The following is a 27810-nucleotide window of genomic DNA, read 5'->3' as shown; positions in this document are numbered from 1 at the left end:
CACCACCGATAAATCCACGATAATTGAGAATTTCAATAAGCATTTTTCTACGGCTGGCCATGCTTTCCACCTGGCTACCCCTACCCCGGTCAACAGCTCTGCACCCCCCACAGCAACTTGCCCAAACTTCCCCCATTTCTGCTTCACCCAAATCGAGATAGATGATATTCTAAAAGAGTTGCAAAATCTGAACCCCTACAAATCAGCTGGGCTAGACAATCTGGACCCTCTTTTTCTAAAATTATCCGCCGCAATTGTTGCAACCCCTATTACTAGCCTGTTCAACTTCTCTTTTGTATCATCTGAGATACCCAAAGATTGGTAAGCTGCCGCGGTCATCCCCCTCTTCAAATGGGAGACACTCTAGATCCAAACTGTTACAGACCTATATCTATCCTACCCTGCCTTTCTAAGGTCTTCGAAAGCCAAATTAACAAACAGATCACCGACCATTTCGAATCCCACCGTACCTTCTCCGCTATGCAATCTGGTTTCTGAGCTGGTCATGGGTGTATCTCAGCCACGCTCAAGATCCTAAACGATATCATAACCACCATCAATAAAAGACAATACTGCAGCAGTATTCATCAACCTGGCCATGGCTTTCAACTCTGTCAATCACCACATTCTTATCGGCAGACTCAACAGCCTTGGTTTCTCAAATGACTGCCTCGCCTGGTTCACCAACTACTTCTCAGACTGAGTTCAGTGTGTCAAATCGGAGGGCCTGTTGTACAGACCTCTGGCAGTCTCTATGGGGGTACCACAGGGTTCAATTCTCGGGCTGACTCTTTTCTCTGTATATATCAATGATGTCGCTCTTGCTGCTGGTGATTCTCGGATCCACCTCTACGCAGACGACACCATTCTGTATACTTCTGGCCCTTCTTTGGACACAGTGTTAACTAACCTCCAGACGAGCTTCAATGCCATACAACTCTATTTCCGTGGCCTCCAACTGCTCTTAATTGCAAGTTAAACTAAATTCATGCTCTTCAACCGATCGCTGCCCGCACCTGCCCGCCCGTCCAGCATTACTACTCCGTACGGTTCTGACTTAGAATATGTGGGCAATTACAAATATCTAGGTGTCTAGTAAGACTGTAAACTTTCCTTCCAGACTCACATTAAGCATCTCCAATCCAAAATTAAATCTGGAATCGGCTTCCTATTTCGCAACCAAGCATCCTTCACTCACGCTGCCGAACATACCCTCGTAAAACTGAATATCCTGCCGATCCTTGACTTCGGCGATGTCATTTAGATGCAGTCTATCACAGTGCCATCCGTTTTGTCACCAAAGCCCCATATACTACCCACCAATGTGACATGTATGCTCTCGTTGGCTGGTTCTCACTTCATATTCGTCGCCAAACCCAATGGCTCCAGGTCATCTTTAAGTCTTTGCTAGGTAAAACCCCGCCTTATCTCAGCTCACTGGTCACCATAGCAGCACCCACACCGTAGCACACGCTCCAGCAGGTATATTTCACTGGTCACCCCCAAAGCCTATTCCTCCTTTGGCCGCCTTTCCTTCCAGTTCTCTGCTGCCAATGACTGGAACAAACAACTCATATCTCCCTCAATAACTTTAAGCATCAGCTGTCAGAGCAGCTTACACCACCTGTACATAGCCCATCCAACTACCTCATCCCCATATTGTTTTTTTTGTTGCTCCTTTGCACCCCAGTATCTCTACATGCACATTCATCTTTCACTCCAGTGTTTATTTGCTAAATTGTAATTACTTTGCCACTACGGCCTATATATTGCCTTACCTCCCTGATCTTACCTCATTTGCACACCCTGTATATAAAAAAAAATATATTGTGTTATTGACTGTACGTTTGTTCATTCCACGTGCAACTCTGTGTTGTTTTGTGTTTCACACTCTTTTGCTTTATCTTGGCCAGGTCGCAGTTGTAAATTAGAACTTGTTCTCAACTGGCCTACCTGGTTTTAAATAAAGTTGAAATAAAATACAAAATAAAAAAGTTGTCTTGGCTGTGGGCTTAGGGTCATTGTCCTGTTGGAAGCTGAACCTTCGCCGTAGTCTTATGTCCTGTACTTTGCTCCATTCATATTTTCCTCGATCCTGACTAGTCTCCCAGTACCTGCTGCTGAAAACATCCTCACAGCATGATGCTTCCACCCCCGTGTTTTACCGTAGGGATGGTGCGAGGTTTCCCCCAGGTGTTTGTGGTGGTTAATTTTTTACTATCAAATGAGGAGAGACAAACTCATCACACAAGTCAGAGTTATACTTAAACTAAATCTTTATTCACTTATTAATAAGGGAGCAGGTTAACTTCTTATGGGCAAGTGGAACGGTAGCATCCCACCTGGCCAACATCCGGTGAAATTGCAAAGCGCGAAATTCAAACTACATTATTATACATTTTTAACTTTCATAAAATCGCAAGTGTATTACATCAAAATAAAGCTTAACTTTTTGTTAATCCAGCCGCGGTGTCAGACTTCAAAAAGGCTTTACGGCGAAAGCAAACCATGCGATTATCTGAGGACAGCACCCCCACATACATGAAAAACATATTTCAACCAGGCAGGTGCGACACGAAAGTCAGAAATAGCCATATAAAAAATGCCTTACCTTTGATCTTCTTCTGTTGGCACTCCAAAAGGTCCCAGTTACACCACAAATGGTGCTGTTGTTCAATAATGTCCTTCTTTATATCCATAACTCAGTTTAGCTGGCGCGCTTCAGTCAACAATCCACCCAGTTTCTCTCCATCAAAATGCATACAAAATGAATCCCAAATGCAACTAAAACTTTTCCAAACAATGTTTATAATCAAACCTTAGGTACCCTAATATGCAAATAAATGATCAAATTTAAGACAGAGAATCATTATTGTCTTTACCGGAGAAAAATACTAAAGAACTCTCTTCCGCACGCTTGGAAACACTACAGCCAAAATGGGAGCCACCTAGAAAAACTACAATATCTGGCTCATTTTTCCAAAAACCAGCCTGGAACTCTTTCTAAAGACTGACATCTAGGGGAAGCCCTAGGAACTGCAATCTGGGAGGACTTAGCCTTATAATTAAAGTGATAGCCATTGAAAATAGAGGTAGGCCGATTTTTGTTTTGTTTTTGTCCTCTGGGTTTCGCCTGCCATATCAGTTCTGTTATACTCAGACATAATTTTAACAGTTTGATGAGACCAGGTGAGAAACGAACACAGGTGAAATCAATGAACAGAAATGAAAGACAGGGCTTCGTTCTAGAACACAAAGAAACAGCGCTATGTTCAAGGACACAAAGAAAAAGAACACGAGGTTGACAAAGAAAAGAAAAGAACCTTACAATGCTATGGAATGCGGTCTCTTTAGGTTTATCACCCAAAGACACCGTACATCTTCTGTCAGTGCTAAATCTCCCAGAGGCCCATCCTCAGTAGAACACACACAGATGAGTGTTCTCACAACCGCTTATTATGTTGCATAAAACAAACATTTGATGCAATAACAGTATTATAACATAATCTTGTCATTTCTCTCGCACATGACGTTTGGCATTCAGGCTAAAGAGTTCAATCTTGGTTTCATCAGACCAGAGAATCTTGTTTCTCATAGTCAGAGTCCTTTTGGTGCCTTTTGGCAAACTCCAAGTGGGCTGTCATATGCCTTTTACTGAGGAGTGGCTTCTGTCTGGCCACTCTACCATGAAGGCCTGATTCGTGGAGTGCTGCAGAGATGGTTGTCCTTCTGGAAGGTTCTCCCATCTCCACAGAGGAAGTCTGGAGCTCAGTCAGTGACTCTTGGGTTCCATTGGGTTCTCCCTGACCAAAGCCCTTCTCCCCCAATTGCTGAGTTTGGCCGGGCGGCCAGCTCTAGGAAGAGTCTTGGTGGTTCCGTACTTCTTCCACTTAAGAATGATGGAGGCCACAGTGATCTTGGGGACCTTCAATACTGCAAAAATGTTTGGTACCCTTCCCAGATCTGTGCCTCGACATAATCCTGTCTCTGAGCTCTATGGACAATTACTTCGACCTCATGGCCTGGTTTTTGCTCGGACATGCAATGTCAACTGTGGGACCTTATATAGACAGGTTAGTGCCTTTCCAAATCATATCCAATCAATTGAATTTACCACAGGTGGACTCCAATCAAGTTGTTTAACCATCTTAAGGATGATCAATGGAAACAGGATGCACCAGAGGTCAATTTTGAGTCTTAAAGCAAAAGGTCTGAATACTTATGTAAATGCATTTTACATTTTTAATAAAGCAAACATTAAAAACAATTTTTTTGCTTTGTCATTATGGGGTATTGTGTGTAGATCAATGAATAAGACTGTAATGTAACAAAACGTGGGAAAAATCAAGGGGTCTGAATAGTTTCCGAATGCACTGTAGTTCATGGAAAATGCAGTTGAGTAATAGTCCTGCAGCATTTCCTAAACTCGGTCCTGGGGACTGCAAAGTGATTACGTTTTGGTTTTGTCTCTAGCACTACACAGCTGATTCAAATAATTAACTAATCATCAAGCTTTGATCATTTGAATCAGCTGTGTAGTGTTAGGGCGAAACCAAAATGTGCACTCCTTGAGGTCACGAGTTTGGTAAACGCTGCCTCAATTAATCTAAAAGTTTATGAAATTCCATCAGAAGTACTGAAATAGTAACCTCATTAAGTTAAATGAGCCCAGTAAAACGAGCCCAGTAAAACGTTCTCATGGAGCTGATCCAACAGTGAACAAGTCTGTCATATACAATTGTAGGATCTTAATTTGATCACTCTTTTGTTGCTACGAATTTTCCTGCATCTTTCATGATTTGCATAAATTCACTGAAAACCCACACTAACACAAAGATATTTAAACAGTATTACACTTTTCATGTAGCCTACTTTTGGCCAGCTAATAGCCTAATCACCAATCAAGCAACATCATAGACTATACAAATCCTGTTGCTGCAGAATAATATTTCTTTGACAATATAGGTCAAATTAAGATCTGACACTTGTAAGAAGAGTTTGTTGACTCAGTCTCTCTTTGTGTGTAGGCTGATCCATGCCAAGAGGTTAAACAACACCAACTTGCTGTTTGTGGTGGCAGAGAAGATGCCCTGCAACACCTGTGAGGTGGAGAAACTGTCCCAGGCAGAGACAGAGTGTATCCTTGCCAACACATACACATCTGCTGTTGGGAGCCTTCTCCGCTCGTTTGTTTATCTCTTTATCGACTTGTTTATAGGAGTGGCTTTTCACATTCAACTGACTGGTGCTAATGTCAAACCATTTAAATTTGGGTTCAGTCCAGTTCACCCCTTGATGACTATTCTAACTAAAGCATCTGTATTAAGTGTTTATCGTTGTGTTACATTTTTCTATGGCATAAACCTGTGGGAGAGGAAGCTATAGGGGCGGGTGTGTGTAAACACATGGAGACTTGGAGAGTGACTATAAAGGTAGTGTGAGTCATTCCTTAACCACGCCTCTTCCAGTCAAGGAGGATAACCCATCATGTGAGGACATGAGTGCAGCGAGGTATCGAAAAGGGCCCGCTGTGTGCTACGACTACAATCTTTCTGTAAGACTTACAACTGACTGTACAACTCAGCAGACCCTACAATAAACATATACTGTAAATATGCTGATGCGCATAGATTCTATTTTCACTAAGACACACACTAAGAATATTTATTTTTTATTTTCAAAAATTCTACTGTATGACTAAAAATGTCTCCTTTACTCTCCAGGAGAACACATCAGACTGTGGGCGGGGCCACTCCTTCCACCCCTCACTCCAGACCCTGCTCATGATTCAGCTCTTCCTCCTCTATCCAATCGCCAGCCCTCATATTCTGCCTCTTTTACTTTAATTTTCCTCCAGTCTGCTCTCCCCAGCTCTTTGTCCATCCTAAAGCTCCCACCCTCTCCCCTCTATGCTCCGCCCCTGCTCTAGTCATAGGTTATAATGGGACTTCCTGTCACTGCAACTTGGAAGCCTTGAGTACCGCGCTACTGTACCCAGCTAGCTTCAATTGTTGTTGCTTAGTGACAGTTGCAGGACCTTTATGTTCTCAGCGAGTTGCGAACCTTTATCCATGGGAAGAGATTCAAAAGGTTGGTGTTCCAACCACCACAATTATCAGAGGCTATGTCAGAAAAGAAAAAAGACCCCATCCCCACCCGCATCAACAAGACGAGTGACAAGTGAAAAGACGAGTTGGATGCCATGTCACAGAGCTCCAACCGTCATGGACACAGCAGAGTTTAGGTTGTCTGTTTGTGCCTCTGTTAGTCAGATGGGATGAAGAGACATGGCCTCCATCTCGCTCACTCATCTCTGACCTGATCAGTTTCATCTCTCTGTCATATGTCTCTCATAGGGGGCTACTGTATGGATCATTCAGAAAATGAAGGAAAAAAATAACTTTCAAGTATACAAAAACATACAATTATAAACTGTTGAAGTGTTGAGTATTCAAAGCACATGTTAGGGTATCATTTGCAATGTAAGTTGTTACATTAATTTATTTATGCACTATATCTACTTTTGCCAAAATGAGAGACTTTGATGTGGTCTTGTTTTTATAACCAAGTGAAAGGAAAAAGAGAAACCCAGAAAGGAAAACTAGAGAAATAGTGTTAGGAATATCTGAGTTGGCTGAATTCCAATTCTTCTTGTACACCTCTACTGTTCTCCACTTGAAGTTAGAACTGTTTCTGCCCCTGGAAGCACAGTATTACTTTTATAATCATGGTAACATGGAAATATACTATGAAATAGTAGTCACGTTGTATAAAATGGAGACAGGCGCAGGAATACATAATAGGGGGTTTTAATAATCCACCCAAAAATACAACATGCCATGAAAGACACGGGGATAAATCCCAAAACAAACACGTATACAAAAACACAGGGATGTAACCCAAACAAAAGAGCAAGATTAAACCTCTAATAAATACACAGGACGAGACCCGCAATACAATACACAGGACGAAACCCGTAATACAATACACAGGACGAAACCCGTAATACAATACACAGGACGAAACCCGTAATACAATACACAGGACGAAACCCGTAATACAATACACAGGACGAAACCCGTAATACAATACACAGGACGAAACCCGTAATACAATACACAGGACGAAACCCGTAATACAATACACAGGACGAAACCCGTAATACAATACACAGAACGAAACCCGTAATACAATACACAGGACGAAACCCGTAATACAATACACAGGACGAAACCCGTAATACAATACACAGGACGAAACCCGTAATACAATACACAGGACGAAACCCGTAATAACAAGTGCACAACAATACACAGGACGAAACCCGTAATACAATACACAGGACGAAACCCGTAATAACAAGTGCACAACAATACACAGGACGAAACCCGCAATACAATACACAGGACGAAACCCGTAATACAATACACAGGACGAAACCCGTAATACAATACACAGGACGAAACCCGTAATACAATACACAGGACGAAACCCGTAATACAATACACAGGACGAAACCCGTAATACAATACACAGGACGAAACCCGTAATACAATACACAGGACGAAACCCGTAATACAATACACAGGACGAAACCCGTAATACAATACACAGGACGAAACCCGTAATACAATACACAGGACGCAACCCGTAATACAATACACAGGACGAAACCCGTAATACAATACACAGGACGAAACCCGTAATACAATACACAGGACGAAACCCGTAATACAATACACAGGACGAAACCCGTAATAACAAGTGCACAACAATACACAGGACGAAACCCGTAATACAATACACAGGACGAAACCCGTAATAACAAGTGCACAACAATACACAGGACGAAACCCGCAATACAATACACAGGACGAAACCCGTAATACAATACACAGGACGAAACCCGTAATACAATACACAGGACGAAACCCGTAATACAATACACAGGACGAAACCCGTAATACAATACACAGGACGAAACCCGTAATACAATACACAGGACGAAACCCGTAATACAATACACAGGACGAAACCCGTAATAACAATACACAGGACGAAACCCGTAATACAAGACACAGGACGAAACCCGTAATACAATACACAGGACGAAACCCGTAATAACAAGTGCACAACAATACACAGGACGAAACCCACAATACAATACACAGGACGAGACCCGCAATACAATACACAGGACGAGACCCGTAATAACAAGTGCACAACAATACACAGGACGAAACCCGCAATACAATACACAGGACGAGACCCGCAATACAATACACAGGACGAGACCCGTAATAACAAGTGCACAACAATACACAGGACGAAACCCGCAATACAATACACAGGACGAGACCCGCAATACAATACACAGGACGAAACCCGTAATAACAAGTGCACAACAATACACAGGACGAGACCCGCAATACAAGACACAGGACGAGACCCGCAATACAATACACAGGACGAGACCCGCAATACAATACACAGGACGAGACCCGTAATAACAAGTGCACAACAATACACAGGACGAAACCCGCAATACAATACACAGGACGAGACCCGCAATACAATACACAGGACGAAACCCGTAATAACAAGTGCACAACAATACACAGGACGAGACCCGCAATACAAGACACAGGACGAGACCCGCAATACAATACACAGGACGAGACCCGCAATACAATACACAGGACGAAACCCGTAATAACAAGTGCGCAACAATACACAGGACGAGAGCCGTAATAACGAGTACACAATACCAGCAGCATGGGAACCGAAACAACAAAGCACAGGTACTCAAAGACCAACGGACATGGGAACAATAACCGACCACACAATGGTGAACAGAGGGCACATATATACAACTACTAATCAGGAGAATGGGAATCAGGTGTGCATAATGAGACCGTTCAGTGGCACCTAGAAACGGAATGAGCAACAGTACCGGGGGAATCCGTGACACATTTGATTATCATAGTTGACTGATGTTAGTTAATGAATTGGTAATTATGTTTCCAAATCGGACAAAGCAAATTATAACTTTTCCCTTGCAAAAATAATTCAAATACTAGGCTACACCAATGTATTATGAATTAGTATTAAGCCTCTGAAGAGTCTGAGCGTTTGGGCTTCATTGCTGTATGTGGTGTGTACTTTCCCACTCTCCACAGACTAATTGAATTGTTGTTTCCACATCATTTCGACAAAATGACATTGAACCAACGTGTCATAGACATTGGATTAGCAATTGTGCTCAGTGGGATCCTTTCTGATCAGTGGACATTCTGACTGACCTCTACTCCTAACCCAGTGAAAGCTAACCCCTCTGCCAATCCTCATACATCCGCTCCACCAGGTCCACTAATGTTCCTAGGACTATATTTGTATGTGTTTAATATCTGTTGTCACCACAGCAGAGCAGATATACTAATATCTATTCAGACTGGCCCAAAAGTATCTTGTTTTAGTTGCAGGTAGGTTTTGGCAGAACTTCGCTTGTATTACCTTTGACAGACACTGTGTAACTTCAGACCATTTGCTATTGGGGGATTGGGGTTGAATATTCCCCACATAAAGGAATGCAGCCGAGGCCACTACAACTTACTGTATGGTGCAGTCTGGGTTTTCTGTTACATGTCATTCTGATCCATTTGAAGTGAAATGTCATTAGACTCCATGTTTTGTTGTCATAGTGCCTTGATGCACTTTGTTTTGGAAAGCATTGTCTCTTGAGCTACTGTACAGTACCTTTATAGAAGAGGCACCCTTATGGCTGTGGAGCTACAGGATCTTCATAGAGCAAGTCTGTTGGCTATATATCTATGGTAGCTTTATAGAGACACCATATTGACTAGACGTTATTGTAGCTCAATGTTGACTTTCGATTGGCTGTGGCTCCTGGCTGCTGTACCATTCCAGGGCTACCTGATTGCTACCAGATAGAGTCGCTGTACAGTACCTTTACAGAGCCATCTATAGAGCTAAACTATCAGTATAAATCGACTTAACTGGTCATAGATCTACCTTTATAGGGTCACCTGACCGCTATCATTGCGTTTCTGTCTGAACCGTATGTGCGTTTGTGTTTGTGTATGGGTGTATGTTTGTTTTAACCCTCAGAGCGAATGTCTTTAAAACTGGGTTGAGAGGATGGGGAATGACAGTTTTGGTAGCGTAGCTGTTTGTTGTTCCAATTCCAATGGAAGAAGTGTTATATCAGATGTTGTTATGGAGGGGGAAAAAATATTTTACAAAAAAATAATCCAATCAATTTTTTCTCACCGGTTTGCTCAATATATTGTCATGAGGGAGCTGCATACTGTATGTGACCCCTGTATTCACAGAGGTGTTCAAAAATAATGTTTAATATGTCCGTGTGTTTCTGTTTCAAAGGATACATAGTGACTAAGCCTCTCTAAATGCCTTAGTGTTTCAGTGTTCTCCCTCTTACACACTCGTGCGCGTGCGCACGTACACACACACACCGTGAGCCTCCCAAATATTCACTTTCTCCGCAGACTTTCCCAATCCAGAATGTTGCACTCTGGATTTAAAGAGGTTTAGGTTTTGATGTGTCCATCCGTTGATATAAAATGGTGTGAGTTTCTTGTACACATTGCTGCTTGGAGTGGAGGACTTTCATAGTTTACATTGACTCTGAAATCCCTCCACCCCACCTCACTGTTAACGTAACATCTAAACCCCCAAACCTCCTTTACTGTAACCATAAATACACACATAATGTACAGTGAACAATACCATTTTTGGCAAGACCAAATGTTTCGTAACAGCATATTTAGATTTTTTATTTTAAATAGGCAAGTCAGTTATGAACAAATTCTTATTTACAATGAGAGCCTACCCCAGCCAAACCCTGACGATGCTGGGCCAATTGTGCCGATTGTGATACAGCCCAGGATCCAACCCAGGTCTGTAGTGATGCCTCTAGCACTGGAATGCAGTGCCTTAGACCGCTGCCCCACCCAGGATCCCTATCTCACTGAAAGACTGGACCAAATAGAAACTCAGAATCTGACGTTTGCAATTGTCTCCTTTCAATGTTAGGGTCCACCATTTTTGAAATTCCTTGTATAAATAGTCCTGTTGCATTTTATTGTTTTATTATATCACAGCATTTGTTTGTCCCTCTGTTGTCCCTCCGTCAATGAAGGTTACATTCGCTGTGGAAATGTACCCCCTGTGACTTTCTCTGGCTCAGCAGCAGACACAAGCACTAACAAATTTACACATTCAGACATGCAGTTACACACTTATGCACCCACATGCACAAAGCACACACATGTAACACTAACAGTTATACCTACACATGCACAGCTGGGGGATGTTCAGCTCTAGACTGAAGTAAGCCAGGGATGTCTATTCCCTGTGTGGGATGTCAGAGGCTGGCTCAGGGTGTGGGTCTCCATAGAACAGCATGGGACCGTGTCAAACAAAAGGTAAAAGAATCATGATTTGTATGTCTGTGTGTCTGTGTGCTGAGGGACACAGGTCGGTTTTCTGTGGTTTGAAAAATTTACTTTTTGCTCTAAAAAAAAAAGAAGGGGAAAAAGGGCACGTTTGGGGTGAGAGGACCGGGTCTGGTTTACAGCCAGCCCTAAAGGGAGGGTCTCCACGTGGGGTGAGAGGACCGGGTCTGGTTTACAGCCAGCCCTAAAGGGAGGGTCTCCACGTGGGGTGAGAGGACCGGGTCTGGTTTACAGCCAGCCCTAAAGGGAGGGTCTCCACGTGGCCCTGCCCCTGCCTACCCTTGCGGTGTCTGTGCGTCTCTGTGGGAAAGACACGTGTGTATGTGATTCTGTAGTCTGTAGTCTGGTGCTATGTGACCATGTTTGACAAATGTGTTTAAAAAAAAACAGTAACAAAAAAATAATAAATTCAGTCAAATTCTAAGTGAAGTAAAAAAAATGGAATAAAGTAAAGATAAGTTTGAGATCTAAACTGTTTTTATTTTTATTTATTTTCCGTGGGTGTCTTGAGTGTGTATGTGTGTGCGCGGAAGATTTAGCTCCCTCTCGCTGGGCATTGGTCCATGTCGCTCCATTCTTTTGTACTGATAAAGCAAAAAAAAAAAGAGGGTAAAATTTGTAAAATATTGTGTCTGTGACTCCTTGTAAAATATTTTCAAATTGTTTATTACAGAGAATCAGTTATTAAATAATGTTCATATTTTTCACTTCATTTAAATGTCTGGTGTTTGTTTTTACATCTCTGAAATGCCAGGACTCCAGTATATACCTACTTTATAGCAGGGCACACCTGATTCTAATAATCTGCTGGTTGATAAACTGAACCAGGTTAGTTGCAACTGGGGATGGGAGTGAAAACTTACAGGACGGTAGCTCTACAGGAACAGGGTTGGAGACCCCTGCTGTATAGGCTTCATACACACAGTTCACATACACTATTATTATCAGTAACCTTTTTACAGGTCTCCAAAACATCACACTAACAAATCCTCCCTATTAGCTTTTGACAAATATTATACAACGGGTGGGTCTAATCCTGAATCCAATGTCCATTCCACAAGTTACCAACAACATACATAGTTGATTTTATATATAAAGAAATGTTAGTAGGTATTCAACGTATAGTGTTGCATCCATGGACAGATATCCCAATGACACTGAACAACAACACAACGTACTAAGAAAGTCAGTGAGAGCCGTGTGCCACGTGGCTGGGTCATACATATAGCATGGATGTCCTGCTCCTTTCATCACCAACACCTTGTGATTGGCTAGCTTCCTCAGGTTGTTCAGAGAAACCTCCTTTAGCTAAGCATCCTGGTCTCCATTGACAATCAGAGACGGAGTCTGGAATGAAAGTAGAGGTGGCTAGTTCAAATAAACTGTTACCCAATCTCACATACAAAGGCCGGGTTTCAATCTGATCGCAGGTTGTAGACAATACGGCTTTAAAAGGCCATTTCCAATTTCCAGGCAGTCACACAGAGCACCCAAACACAGGACATGTTGCATAGGAGCAAAGCCAGTGTTTGCAACAATCACTGACCAACGAGAGAAGAGAAAAGAGAGAGGAGAGAGCTATAATCACTCAGTACACACCTACACGCACCTGTATGCTGATGTACTGCTCTACTGTGAATTTCTCAGGGCAGATGGGAGCCACAGCGATGTATGCCCGGACCAGAGCATCGTGCTGGAAGAGGAAGGGCAGGGAGTACATGCCACTGACAGAGGGACTGACTACCACGACTGGCCCCATCCCCAGGGCCACACACACCTGCTTCAGGAACCCACCAGGGGCCAGTTCTCCTACAGCGGATGGGGCCACTGAGGACTTAGACTGACCAAGACCTGGGGGCGGGGGAGGGGAGAGGAAGAGGCAGATGGAGTTACAGGTCAGTGATTCATTGAGTCATGAATTATGTTTTTGTTGCTCAATCAACTCATCCACTACTAATTTACTACTATTCTCACAACCGAAGCTCACCTGGTAGGTTGATGGCCACAGCACAACAGCCAGCTTTGGCCAATGTCTCCAGTGTACCTATATTGAGCCAATTCTCAGATGAGAAACGGATGCCATGCAGAAGTAGGATGGACAGATTGACTTCAGCTGTAGCCGGTTCAGCTTGTCTGTAAAACAGAGGGGCCTTGCAGGATTCCACATGCAAGCTCCCTTCTGTCATTTTAGCAGCACACATCTTATGAAGGGGGTTAAAAAAAGTAATACAGCCTAAATATAATTACCAAATATTTGAAGAAAGAAGGTGAAAAAGTCATTTCCAATGCCTTACATCCAATAGTCCTGTTTTAGGCTATTGTCCAGCCTGGTCTCATAAACTAGATGTAAAAAAGTAAATGTAAATCCGGGACACTGAAATTAGTACTGGGTGGGCGTATTTACAACATATTGTACGGATTGCAATTCGTAATATACAGTATCATAGGAAAAGGATGATGGACATCCACAAATTAATACACCATACTAAATATAAAATATCAAACTAAATGGAGGTAGACAGATTTACGTCTACTGTTACATCTACCCCATGAGTCCAGGTTATAGCATCATAAAATACAGTATATTGTAAACAAATGTATGGCACATTAGCACTACAGATATTACGTCATAAAAATAAAGTGATATCTGCATGTGTAAATGCATTTAATCTGCTACATTGGGCCTGTTAGGGCCTCATTGATTGTATCTAATGTCTGTATGCAATTTCTTTAGTGTTGTGCATGTAGTGAAGGCTAGCTTCATTGTCGCATTTTAATGTTAGCCACCAATTGAAATGTAGGAAGGAGTCTTGTCAAATTTTCTGTAATCGATCTCCAGGGAAAGTTACAGCTCATAGCTCGTATTGCCCACAGGCACACATTGGGGCGGCAGGGTAGCCTAGTGGTTAGAGCATTGGACTAAAAAGGTTGTAAGTTCAAATCCCCGAGCTGACAAGTTACACAATCTGTTGTTCTGCCCCTGAACAGGCAGTTAACCCTCTGTTCCTAGGCTGTCAATGAAAATAAGTATTTGTTCTTAACTGACTTGCCTATTAAAATAAAAAAATTAAATTGTCACTGATCCGCTTGTGATCAAAGTTCACATTTATTCAAAATGATTTGCTTAGCCTAGATTTTGATGCATGTAAGACAAATGTATCTTTACATTCACGCTGTCTTGAGTGGTTTCTCTCTGAACTATAAGTGGGGAAGGCTGCAGTGTTGCCAACTAATTTTCAGGGTAAGTTGCAGGTTGATTTGTTGCTAAATTACGTTGTGATGTCATTGCGTGATAACGTAAAACTGCGTCATTACGTAGAATTACTCAAATTGTCTGGCCATCAAATATGATATGACATTTGTTCAGGTACAGACACCCACTCCTTTCTGTACAATTTTGATTGAGACATGTTGATGGATGTTGTACGTTCTGTTCAAGATCAAACATTCATGACCAACTATATTCATTGGGTTTGACTCGTCGAAACCGTACTACTGCTGCTGCAGTCAGCCAACAATGATTTGCAATTTGCTGAAATTGCTGCTGCCTATGCACGAGTTGAGCGCCTGCTGCTGACGTCACCCACAATGCACTTTTGCAGCCAGGCACGTGTCATTAAGAGGGGAAATACGTGCATTTTAGCGTTAAGTCACTTTTCAAAAGTTGCTAAAAGTTCCAAATACATTTGTAAAAGTAGCTAAATTTGTTGCTAGGTGCTGTTTGAAAAAAAAGTTGCCAGGGTAGTCTGAAAAGTTGCTAAATCTAGCAACAAAGTGGCTAAATTGGCATCACTGGATGGCTGTGTGGTTTCACTTTTCTCCTGAAAAAGTCTACTGTAATCTTTGTGGTCGTTTGGATTCTACTGACGTCCAGTGGTGATCACGGGTATTGCCGAGGCTCATAAATAAACTGTTACACTGACTTGAGTTGATATTTTAGGCTCCATTGTATTAATGATTAATGTACTTATCGATTGGTTGTCTTTTTGGGGTAAGCGGCTCTGTTTGATTAGCTTGTTACATGTTCACATGTGGGTGGACGGGATAAAGTCATTATTCACACTGATTTAGTAACTTTGGATTTTCCCGTCCAGTAAACGCCACAATATATATGTTTTAATCGGCTTCTTAATTTTTCGCCGTGTTCTACCCTAATCCATTTCGTTGAAACACGACAGCCTCGAGGAACTCCAGAACTGACAAAAAATCCTCGTATCTGCTTCCATTCAGCACTGCTCTCATTCTTTACCTTAGCCATGCAACTCATTCTTTCCTGTGTTTTCCTGGCATTTTGGAGGGGATTGGTCAAAGGTAAGAAGAAAATAAAACGTTTTTTTGTAATTCTATTTTGGAGACAATTGACAGTAGATTAATGTGCCAATTAGTATCTATTTTAATGTATCTGGAATTGGTTTATTGATTTTATTGTTGAGTTGTGTCTTTTTGTTGGTTACACATTATATTCCTTGGTCAGCTCATTTTACAAAGAAATGGTATGGAAGTGACTGCAGCAAAAACGATTAGGTGCCATTTCAGTTTGGTTATTAACGGGATCAGTAATGTATACTGTAATGTTACTGACTGCATTCTGTCAAGTGGGTGATTCTGTCAGGTGAAGAGTTTTGATAGGGGAAAGGAGACACTTCTCCACCCATGTAAGCTTCACAAAAATGGTGTAATGGTCCAAAGGTCATGTGTGCTCAGTCAGACCCATGCACAAATGTTGTTCAGGAAAATAGCTGACACACAGACAGCTGGGTACCCAACACATACTTTTCAGAATTCAGTAAATAGGCCTAGTGGTTGTAAGTTAGAACTTCTAACCAAAGCCCTTCTGAAACAACCCTAATTTGTAATAAACTCCAGTAAAATAGTGGTTAGATTGAATGAATAACAAGTCCCATCAGGCATTAGGACTGTGTTTTTTGTGTTTGGCCATAGGGTCCCGCTGTCCTCTGAATGACTTCCAGCGTTCCGAGGGAAGGGAGCTGGTTCCGACCTCCTGGAACTCTGCACGGGTGCTGATACTGCCAGGGCTGATGCTGGAGGACTGTGCCAGACGATGCTCAAATACACTGGACTGCAGGTACCCTGGAGTGTTGTACAACCTCACTACAACACCTAGCAATCTTAGCGGTTAAGGTGTTGGACACAGGTTTGAGTTCCAGTCAGACTACCCCCAAATTCTTAAAAAATATAACACAAGCTTACATGAAAACTCCTTGGACAAGGAAGCGTGCAGGTAAGATCATGGTCGACCCTGGACACCCCATCTTTTAAAGACTCTCCACTGGCAGACGGTTAAGGGTCCCATTCAGTCAACATTGTGGAAGTTCATCTTGACAGCGTGATTGCAATTTAAAGGCTGCATTCACGGTAAATGCTGCATATGTCGGCTCAATCGGAAATTACCTTTGAATTTCTAGCACGGAATCTGTAACGCTTCAGCTATACAGATTGAATAGAGCCCTGGGTCAATCATGAAAAAATGGCCTCCACCTGAACAGTTTCTTCCCCCATGCTGTGGCCCTCTTCCCGCAATCTGTGGCTCTCATCAACCGGCAAGCGGGCTCATAGGAATTACGCTATATATACACAAGTATGTGGACACCTATTCAAGTTAGTGGATTCAGCTATTTCAGCCACACCCGTTGCTGACAGGTGTATAAAATTGAGCACACACCCGTGCAATCTCCATAGACAAGCATTTGCAGTAGAATGGCCTTACTGAAGAGCTCAGTTACTTTCAACGTGGCACCGTCATAGGATGCCACCTTTCCAACAAGTCCATTTTGGACATTTCTCCCCTGCTAGACCTGCCCCGGTCAACTGTAAGTGCTGTTATTGTGAAGTGGAAATGTGTAGGAGCAACAACGGCTCAGCCGCAAAGTAGAGGGCCACACAAACTCACAGAATGGGACCGGCGAGTGCTGAAGCGCGAAGAGCTTAAAAATCGTCTGTCCTCAGTTGCAACACTCACTACCGAGTTCCAAACTGCCTCTGGAAGCAACATCAGCACAATAACTGTTTGTCGGGAGGTTTATGAAATGGGTTTTCATGGCCAAGCAGTCACACACAAGCCTAAGATCACCATGCGCAATGCCAAGCTTCGGCTGGAGTGGTGTAAAGCTCACCGCCATTGGACTCAGGAGCAGTGGAAACGCATTATGTTGAGTGATGAATCACGCTTCACCAATGGGCGAATCTGGGTTAGGCGGATGCCAGGAGAACGCTACCTGCCCCAACGCATAGTGCAACTGTAAAGTTTGGTGGAGGAGGAATAATGGTCTGGGGCTGTTTTTCATGTTTCGGCCAAGGCCCCTTAGTTCCATTGAAGGGAAATCTTACCTCTTCAGCATAAAATGACATTGTAAGCGTTTCTGTGCTTCCAACTTTGTGGCAACAGTTTGGAGAAGGCCCTTTCAGTGTGGAAGAACTGGCCTGCACAGAGCCCTGTCCTCAACCCCATCGAACACCTTTGGGATGAATTGGAATGCAGACTGCGAGCCAAGCCTAATCGCCCGACCTCACTTATGGTCTTGTGGCTGAATGAAAGCGAGTCCCCGCAGCAATGTTCCAACATCTAGTGGAAAGCCTTCCCAGAAGACTGGAGGCTGTTATAGCAGCAAAGGGGGATCAACTCCATATTAATGCCCATGATTTTGGAATGCGATGTTTGACGAGCCATGTAGTGTAAGTGACTTTGCATTGAACCAATTACTGCACCTTGTCATCAATGACCTCTAATACAAATCTGCACTATACTGCATTTGCACCAGTGAGGCTGCTGAGGGGAGGACAGCTCATAATAATGTCTGGAACAGAGTGAATGGAATGGCATCAAACAGATGGCATGTTTGATGTATTTGATACCATTCCACTAATTCCTCTCTGGCCATTACCACGAGCCTGTCTTCCCCAATTAAGGTGCCACCAACCTCCTGTGATTTGCACTATGTAGACCTCTACAACATTGTATATATTTGCCATGGCAACATCCTTCCCTCTGCTTATATAGAAGTATCCCCTCTTTAAATTGTATATTCCCACTGCAATCAGCCTAAACTCCAGAGTTTTATGTTTACTGTACCGATATTGAATACTCTGTATGATGTCTATGTGCACTTGTGTTTCTATTCTGTTTGTATATTGTCTGTTGCTGGCAGCACCTTCTCACTAAGGCAAATTCTGGGTATTCTATGTGTAAATGTACTTTGACGAAATAAAGGAGATTCTAATTTCACCAGAGCCTTCAACTACGAGACGCGTCCCTCCATCACCTGTAAACAGCTGCCATGGGTGGAGGATGGCAGCAACGCAGAGGTCAAGAGGAACGTCAACTGTGACCTTTATGAGAAGAAGGGTAAGCTTTGTGGTCAAAGTGAGGTCATGTTCTCTGTCATTTATGTCATTTTACTACAAAATGTAGTGTCAGTAGTATGCTGTGATTTTAGTTTGAAAATATATATTTTTTTCTGTGATGTGCAGTCTACGTAAGAAAGTGCATTGTGGGTAAAGGAGAAGACTATCGAGGCAAGGTGTTCATGACAAAAAGTGGCCATACTTGTCAACAGTGGTGGTCAAAGTTCCCACACGATCACAGGTAATATCATCCCATTGATTTCTGAGAGTTGTTGTTTGGAATCTGAAAACATGACCCAGAAGAATATATAATACGATATGTCTCTGTCTCTCTCACACACATGCTGTTGCTATACTTGTCATAGATGGACACCCACAGCCACTAATGGCTTGGAGCTGAACTACTGCAGGAACCCAGATGGGGACCGCATCGGGCCGTGGTGCTACACCACTGATCCAGAACGGCGTTATGAGACCTGCAATATCCCCCACTGCAAAGATGGTACATCCCATTCTGTTATAAAATTCCAGCAGTTGAAGGATTGCAACTGCATATGTTTCTAAAGATAATGTGATAACACTATGTGTGTATGTATTGTATTTGAACTTATTATCTGTTAGGCACAGTGGACATGTCTGTTAGGCACAGTGGACATGTCTGTTAGGCACAGTGGACATGTCTGTTAGCTACAGTGGACATGTCTGTTAGGCACAGTGGACATGTCTGTTAGCTACAGTGGACATGTCTGTTAGCTACAGTGGACATGTCTGTTAGCTACAGTGGACATGTCTGTTAGCTACAGTGGACATGTCTGTTAGGCACAGTGGACATGTCTGTTAGCTACAGTGGACATGTCTGTTAGCTACAGTAGACATGTCTGTTAGCTACAGTGGACATGTCTGTTAGCTACAGTGGACATGTCTGTTAGGCACAGTGGACATGTCTGTTAGGCACAGTGGACATGTCTGTTAGGCACAGTGGACATGTCTGTTAGGCACAGTGGACATGTCTGTTTGGCACAGTGGACATGTCTGTTTGGCACAGTGGACATGTCTGTTTGGCACAGTGGACATGTCTGTTTGGCACAGTGGACATGTCTGTTTGGCACAGTGGACATGTCTGTTAGCTACAGTGGACATGTCTGTTAGCTACAGTGGACATGTCTGTTAGCTACAGTGGACATGTCTGTTAGCTACAGTGGACATGTCTGTTAGCTACAGTGGACATGTCTGTTAGCTACAGTGGACATGTCTGTTAGCTACAGTGGACATGTCTGTTAGCTACAGTGGACATGTCTGTTAGCTACAGTGGACATGTCTGTTAGCTACAGTGGACATGTCTGTTAGGCACAGTGGACATGTCTGTTAGGCACAGTGGACATGTCTGTTAGGCACAGTGGACATGTCTGTTAGGCACAGTGGACATGTCTGTTAGGCACAGTGGACATGTCTGTTAGGCACAGTGGACATGTCTGTTTGGCACAGTGGACATGTCTGTTTGGCACAGTGGACATGTCTGTTTGGCACAGTGGACATGTCTGTTTGGCACAGTGGACATGTCTGTTTGGCACAGTGGACATGTCTGTTTGGCACAGTGGACATGTCTGTTTGGCACAGTGGACATGTCTGTTTGGCACAGTGGACATGTCTGTTAGGCACAGTGGACATGTCTGTTAGCTACAGTGGACATGTCTGTTAGCTACAGTGGACATGTCTGTTAGCTACAGTGGACATGTCTGTTAGCTACAGTGGACATGTCTGTTAGCTACAGTGGACATGTCTGTTAGCTACAGTGGACATGTCTGTTAGCTACAGTGGACATGTCTGTTAGCTACAGTGGACATGTCTGTTAGCTACAGTGGACATGTCTGTTAGCTACAGTGGACATGTCTGTTAGGCACAGTGGACATGTCTGTTAGGCACAGTGGACATGTCTGTTAGGCACAGTGGACATGTCTGTTTGGCACAGTGGACATGTCTGTTTGGCACAGTGGACATGTCTGTTTGGCACAGTGGACATGTCTGTTTGGCACAGTGGACATGTCTGTTTGGCACAGTGGACATGTCTGTTTGGCACAGTGGACATGTCTGTTTGGCACAGTGGACATGTCTGTTAGCTACAGTGGACATGTCTGTTAGGCACAGTGGATATATCTGTTTGGCACAGTGGACATATCTGTTTGGCACAGTGGATATATCTGTTTGGCACTGTGGACATGTCTGTTAGGCACAGTGGACATGTCTGTTAGCTACAGTGGACATGTCTGTTAGGCACAGTGGATATATCTGTTTGGCACAGTGGACATATCTGTTTGGCACAGTGGATATATCTGTTTGGCACAGTGGACATGTCTGTTAGGCACAGTGGACATGTCTGTTAGGCACAGTGGATATATCTGTTTGGCACAGTGGATATATCTGTTTGGCACAGTGGACATGTCTGTTAGCTACAGTGGACATGTCTGTTAGGCACAGTGGATATATCTGTTTGGCACAGTGGACATATCTGTTTGGCACAGTGGATATATCTGTTTGGCACAGTGGACATGTCTGTTAGGCACAGTGGACATGTCTGTTAGGCACAGTGGATATATCTGTTTGGCACAGTGGATATATCTGTTTGGCACAGTGGACATGTCTGTTAGGCACAGTGGACATGTCTGTTAGGCACAGTGGACATGTCTGTTTGGCACAGTGGACATATCTGTTTGGCACAGTGGACATATCTGTTTGGCACAGTGGACATATCTGTTTGGCACAGTGGACATATCTGTTTGGCACAGTGGACATATCTGTTTGGCACAGTGGACATATCTGTTTGGCACAGTGGACATGTCTGTTTGGCACAGTGGACATGTCTGTTAGGCACAGTGGATATGTCTGTTAGGCACAGTGGACATGTCTGTTAGGCACAGTGGACATGTCTGTTAGGCACAGTGGATATGTCTGTTAGGCACAGTGGACATGTCTGTTAGGCACAGTGGACATGTCTGTTAGGCACAGTGGACATGTCTGTTTGGCACAGTGGACATGTCTGTTAGGCACAGTGGATATGTCTGTTAGGCACAGTGGACATGTCTGTTTGGCACAGTGGACATGTCTGTTTGGCACAGTGGACATGTCTGTTTGGCACAGTGGACATGTCTGTTTGGCACAGTGGACATGTCTGTTTGGCACAGTGGACATGTCTGTTTGGCACAGTGGACATGTCTGTTAGCTACAGTGGACATGTCTGTTAGCTACAGTGGACATGTCTGTTAGCTACAGTGGACATGTCTGTTAGCTACAGTGGACATGTCTGTTAGCTACAGTGGACATGTCTGTTAGCTACAGTGGACATGTCTGTTAGCTACAGTGGACATGTCTGTTAGCTACAGTGGACATGTCTGTTAGCTACAGTGGACATGTCTGTTAGCTACAGTGGACATGTCTGTTAGGCACAGTGGACATGTCTGTTAGGCACAGTGGACATGTCTGTTTGGCACAGTGGACATGTCTGTTTGGCACAGTGGACATGTCTGTTAGGCACAGTGGACATGTCTGTTAGGCACAGTGGACATGTCTGTTTGGCACAGTGGACATGTCTGTTTGGCACAGTGGACATGTCTGTTTGGCACAGTGGACATGTCTGTTTGGCACAGTGGACATGTCTGTTTGGCACAGTGGACATGTCTGTTAGGCACAGTGGACATGTCTGTTAGATACAGTGGACATGTCTGTTAGGCACAGTGGACATGTCTGTTAGGCACAGTGGACATGTCTGTTAGGCACAGTGGACATGTCTGTTAGGCACAGTGGACATGTCTGTTAGGCACAGTGGACATGTCTGTTAGCTACAGTGGACATGTCTGTTAGCTACAGTGGACATGTCTGTTAGGCACAGTGGACATGTCTGTTAGGCACAGTGGACATGTCTGTTAGATACAGTGGACATGTCTGTTAGATACAGTGGACATGTCTGTTAGATACAGTGGACATGTCTGTTAGATACAGTGGACATGTCTGTTTGGCACAGTGGACATGTCTGTTAGGCACAGTGGATATATCTGTTTGGCACAGTGGACATGTCTGTTAGGCACAGTGGACTTGTCTGTTAGATACAGTGGACATGTCTGTTAGGCACAGTGGACATGTCTGTTAGGCACAGTGGACATGTCTGTTAGCTACAGTGGACATGTCTGTTAGGCACAGTGGATATATCTGTTTGGCACAGTGGACATATCTGTTTGGCACAGTGGATATATCTGTTTGGCACAGTGGACATGTCTGTTAGGCACAGTGGACATGTCTGTTAGGCACAGTGGACATGTCTGTTTGGCACAGTGGATATATCTGTTTGGCACAGTGGATATATCTGTTAGGCACAGTGGACATGTCTGTTAGGCACAGTGGACATGTCTGTTTGGCACAGTGGACATATCTGTTTGGCACAGTGGACATATCTGTTTGGCACAGTGGACATATCTGTTTGGCACAGTGGACATATCTGTTTGGCACAGTGGACATATCTGTTTGGCACAGTGGACATATCTGTTTGGCACAGTGGACATGTCTGTTTGGCACAGTGGACATGTCTGTTAGGCACAGTGGATATGTCTGTTAGGCACAGTGGACATGTCTGTTAGGCACAGTGGATATGTCTGTTAGGCACAGTGGATATGTCTGTTAGGCACAGTGGATATGTCTGTTAGGCACAGTGGACATGTCTGTTAGGCACAGTGGACATGTCTGTTAGGCACAGTGGACATGTCTGTTAGGCACAGTGGATATGTCTGTTAGGCACAGTGGACATGTCTGTTAGGCACAGTGGATATGTCTGTTAGGCACAGTGGACATGTCTGTTAGGCACAGTGGACATGTCTGTTAGGCACAGTGGACATGTCTGTTAGGCACAGTGGATATGTCTGTTAGGCACAGTGGACATACAGTGCCTTGCGAAAGTATTCGGCCCCCTTGAACTTTGCAACCTTTTGCCACATTTCAGGCTTCAAACATAAAGATATAAAACTGTATTTTTTTGTGAAGAATCAACAACAAGTGGGACACAATCATGAAGTGGAACGACATTTATTGGATATTTCAAACTTTTTTAACAAATCAAAAACTGAAAAATTGGGCGTGCAAAATTATTCAACCCCCTTAAGTTAATACTTTGTAGCGTCACCTTTTGCTGCGATTACAGCTGTAAGTCGCTTGGGGTATGTCTCTATCAGTTTTGCACATTGAGAGACTGAAAATTTTTCCCATTCCTCCTTGCAAAACAGCTCGAGCTCAGTGAGGTTGGATGGAGAGCATTTGTGAACAGCAGTTTTCAGTTCTTTCCACAGATTCTCGATTGGATTCAGGTCTGGACTTTGACTTGGCCATTCTAACACCTGGATATGTTTATTTTTGAACCATTCCATTGTAGATTTTGCTTTATGTTTTGGATCATTGTCTTGTTGGAAGACAAATCTCCGTCCCAGTCTCAGGTCTTTTGCAGACTCCATCAGGTTTTCTTCCAGAATGGTCCTGTATTTGGCTCCATCCATCTTCCCATCAATTTTAACCATCTTCCCTGTCCCTGCTGAAGAAAAGCAGGCCCAAACCATGATGCTGCCACCACCATGTTTGACAGTGGGGATGGTGTGTTCAGGGTGTTGCTTTTACGCCAAACATAACATTTTGCATTGTTGGCAGAAAGTTCCATTTTGGTTTCATCTGACCAGAGCACCTTCTTCCACATGTTTGGTGTGTCTCCCAGGTGGCTTGTGGCAAACTTTAAACGACACTTTTTATGGATATCTTTAAGAAATGGCTTTCTTCTTGCCACTCTTCCATAAAGGCCAGATTTGTGCAATATACGACTGATTGTTGTCCTATGAACAGAGTCTCCCACCTCAGCTGTAGATCTCTGCAGTTCATCCAGAGTGATCATGGGCCTCTTGGCTGCATCTCTGATCAGTCTTCTCCTTGTATGAGCTGAAAGTTTAGAGGGACGGCCAGGTCTTGGTAGATTTGCAGTGGTCTGATACTCCTTCCATTTCAATATTATCGCTTGCACAGTGCTCCTTGGGATGTTTAAAGCTTGGGAAATCTTTTTATATCCAAATCCGGCTTTAAACTTCTTCACAACAGTATCTCGGACCTGCCTGGTGTGTTCCTTGTTCTTCATGATGCTCTCTGCGCTTTTAACGGACCTCTGAGACTATCACAGTGCAGGTGCATTTATACGGAGACTTGATTACACACAGGTGGATTGTATTTATCATCATTAGTCATTTAGGTCAACATTGGATCATTCAGAGATCCTCACTGAACTTCTGGAGAGAGTTTGCTGCACTGAAAGTAAAGGGGCTGAATAATTTTGCACGCCCAATTTTTCAGTTTTTGATTTGATAAAAAAGTTTGAAATATCCAATAAATGTCATTCCACTTCATGATTGTGTCCCACTTGTTGTTGATTCTTCACAAAAAAATACAGTTTTATATCTTTATGTTTGAAGCCTGAAATGTGGCAAAAGGGGGCCGAATACATTCGCAAGGCACTGTATCTGTTTTGATCACAGAGAACAACACAGTGTTGTTACAAATTGTGTGTGTTTGGGTTTGTGCACAGAGGTGTGTATCACATGTAATGGGGAAGACTACAGGGGTCAGGTTGACCACACAGTGAGTGGCAGAGAGTGCCAACGTTGGGACCAGCAGTACCCACACCAACACATCTACCAGCCTGAGAAGTATGTCTGTCCACCCAGCGCTATTATCACCTACCACTACAACCACCACCACTACAACCACCACCATTATAACCACCACCACTATCACCACGACAACCACCACCACAATAACCACTACAACCACCACCACTATCACCACTACAACCACCACCACTATAACCACCACTACAACCATCATTATAACCACCACTACAACCATCACTACAACAACCACAACCACAACCACTGCTACAACCACTACAACCACCACCACTACAATCACCACCACTATCACCACTACAACCACCAACACTATAACCACTACAACCATCACCACTACAACCACCATCACTATAACCACAACAACTATCACCACAACAACCACCACCATTACAACCACCACCACTATCACCACTACAACCACCGCCACTACAACCATCACTATAACCACCACCACTACAACCACCACTATCACCACAACCACTACAACCACCACCACTATCACCACAACCACCACTACAACCACCATCACCACTACAACCACCACCACTACAACCACCACCGCTACAACCACCACCACTATCACCACTACAACCACCACCACTACAACCACCACTACAACCACCACCACTATAACCACCACTACAACCATCACTATAACCACCACTACAACCACAACCACCACAACCACTACTACAACCACCACCACCACAACCACCACTACAACCACCACTACAACCACCACCACTACAACCACCACTATCACCACTACAACCACCACCACTATCACCACAACAACCACCACGATTACAACCACCACCACTATCACCACTACAACCACCGCCACTACAACCATCACTATAACCACCACTACAACCATCACTACAACCACCACCACTACAACCACTACTACAACCACCACCACCACTACAACCACCACCACTATCACCACTATAACCGGAACAACTTTCACCACTCCAACCACCACAACTCCAACCACCACTACAACCACCACCACTATAACCACCACTACAACCATCACTATAACCACCACTACAACCACAACCACCACCACCACAACCACTACTACAACCACCACAACCACCACTACAACCACCACTACAACCACCACCACTACAACCACCACTATCACCACTACAACCACCACCACTATCACCACAACAACTATCACCACACCAACCACCACGATTACAACCACCACCACTATCACCACTACAACCACCGCCACTACAACCATCACTATAACCACCACCACTATCACCACTTTAACAGGAACAACTTTCACCACTCCAACCACCACAACTCCAACCACCACAACTATCACCACTCCAACCACCATCACTCCAACCACCACCATTACAACCACCACCGCTACAACCACCACCACTATCACCACTACAACCACCACCACTATCACCACTACAACCACCACCACTGTAACCACTACAACCACCACCACTGTAACCACTACAACCACCACCGCTACAACCACCACCACTATCACCACTACAACCACCACCACTATCACCACTACAACCACCACCACTGTAACCATTACAACCACCACCGCTACAACCCCCACCACTATCACCACTACAACCTCCACCACTATCACCACTACAACCTCCACCACTATCACCACTACAATCACCACCACTACCACCACAACTATAACCACTACCACCACCACAACCACTACCACCACTACAACCACTACCACTACACAATTTTTATCACCTACCACTACAACCCCCACCACTATCACCACTACAACCTCCACCACAACCACCACTACAATCACCACCACTACCACTACAACTATAACCACTACCACCACCACAACCATTATAACCACTACCACCACTACAACCACTACCACTACCACTCCACTATTTTTATCACCTACCACTACAACCACCACCACTACAACCACCACCACTATCACCACTACAACCACCACCACTATCACCACTACAACCACCACCACTATAACCACAACAATCTCCACCACAACCACCACTACAACCACCACCACAATCACCACAACCACTACAACCACCACCACAATCACCACTACAACCACCACCACTATCACCACTACAACCACCACCACTATAACCACAACAATCTCCACCACAACCACCACCACTATCACTACTACAACCACCACCACTGTAACCACTACAACCACAACCACTATCATCACTACAACCTCCACTACAACCACCACCACA

At 43.8% G+C, this 27810-nt stretch overlaps 2 protein-coding genes and 1 pseudogene across 6 annotated transcripts in view; 2 read left to right on the top strand and 1 right to left on the bottom strand.

The window, feature by feature from the left end:
* LOC118388289 (voltage-dependent calcium channel subunit alpha-2/delta-2-like) overlaps positions 1–5869 on the top strand; it is a 407521-nt gene extending 401652 nt beyond the window's left edge. For all 4 annotated transcript variants that reach the window (XM_052526555.1, XM_052526554.1, XM_052526556.1 and 1 more), the window contains 3 exons: positions 5028–5137; positions 5469–5554; positions 5724–5869. In XM_052526555.1, coding sequence (XP_052382515.1) covers positions 5028–5137; positions 5469–5554; positions 5724–5846 — 319 coding nt within the window. In that variant the 3' untranslated portion in view covers positions 5847–5869. The remainder of the gene's footprint in view (positions 1–5027; positions 5138–5468; positions 5555–5723) is intronic.
* A 6455-nt stretch (positions 5870–12324) lies between these two features.
* LOC118389624 (putative protein-lysine deacylase ABHD14B) lies at positions 12325–13703 on the bottom strand (annotated as a pseudogene).
* A 1427-nt stretch (positions 13704–15130) lies between these two features.
* The window catches only part of LOC118389623 (hepatocyte growth factor-like protein), a 43174-nt gene continuing 30494 nt past the window's right edge, over positions 15131–27810 (top strand). For both annotated transcript variants that reach the window (XM_052526550.1, XM_052526551.1), the window contains exons 1-7: positions 15131–15486; positions 15750–15806; positions 16437–16581; positions 18743–18858; positions 18984–19098; positions 19223–19359; positions 25456–25576. In XM_052526550.1, coding sequence (XP_052382510.1) covers positions 15450–15486; positions 15750–15806; positions 16437–16581; positions 18743–18858; positions 18984–19098; positions 19223–19359; positions 25456–25576 — 728 coding nt within the window. In that variant the 5' untranslated portion in view covers positions 15131–15449. The remainder of the gene's footprint in view (positions 15487–15749; positions 15807–16436; positions 16582–18742; positions 18859–18983; positions 19099–19222; positions 19360–25455; positions 25577–27810) is intronic.

This window comes from Oncorhynchus keta, chromosome 10, assembly GCF_023373465.1.
Source record: "Oncorhynchus keta strain PuntledgeMale-10-30-2019 chromosome 10, Oket_V2, whole genome shotgun sequence".
Classification (NCBI taxonomy): domain Eukaryota; kingdom Metazoa; phylum Chordata; class Actinopteri; order Salmoniformes; family Salmonidae; genus Oncorhynchus; species Oncorhynchus keta.
Note: the sequence above shows the minus strand (reverse complement) of the source record. Positions and strands in the feature narration are given on the sequence as shown.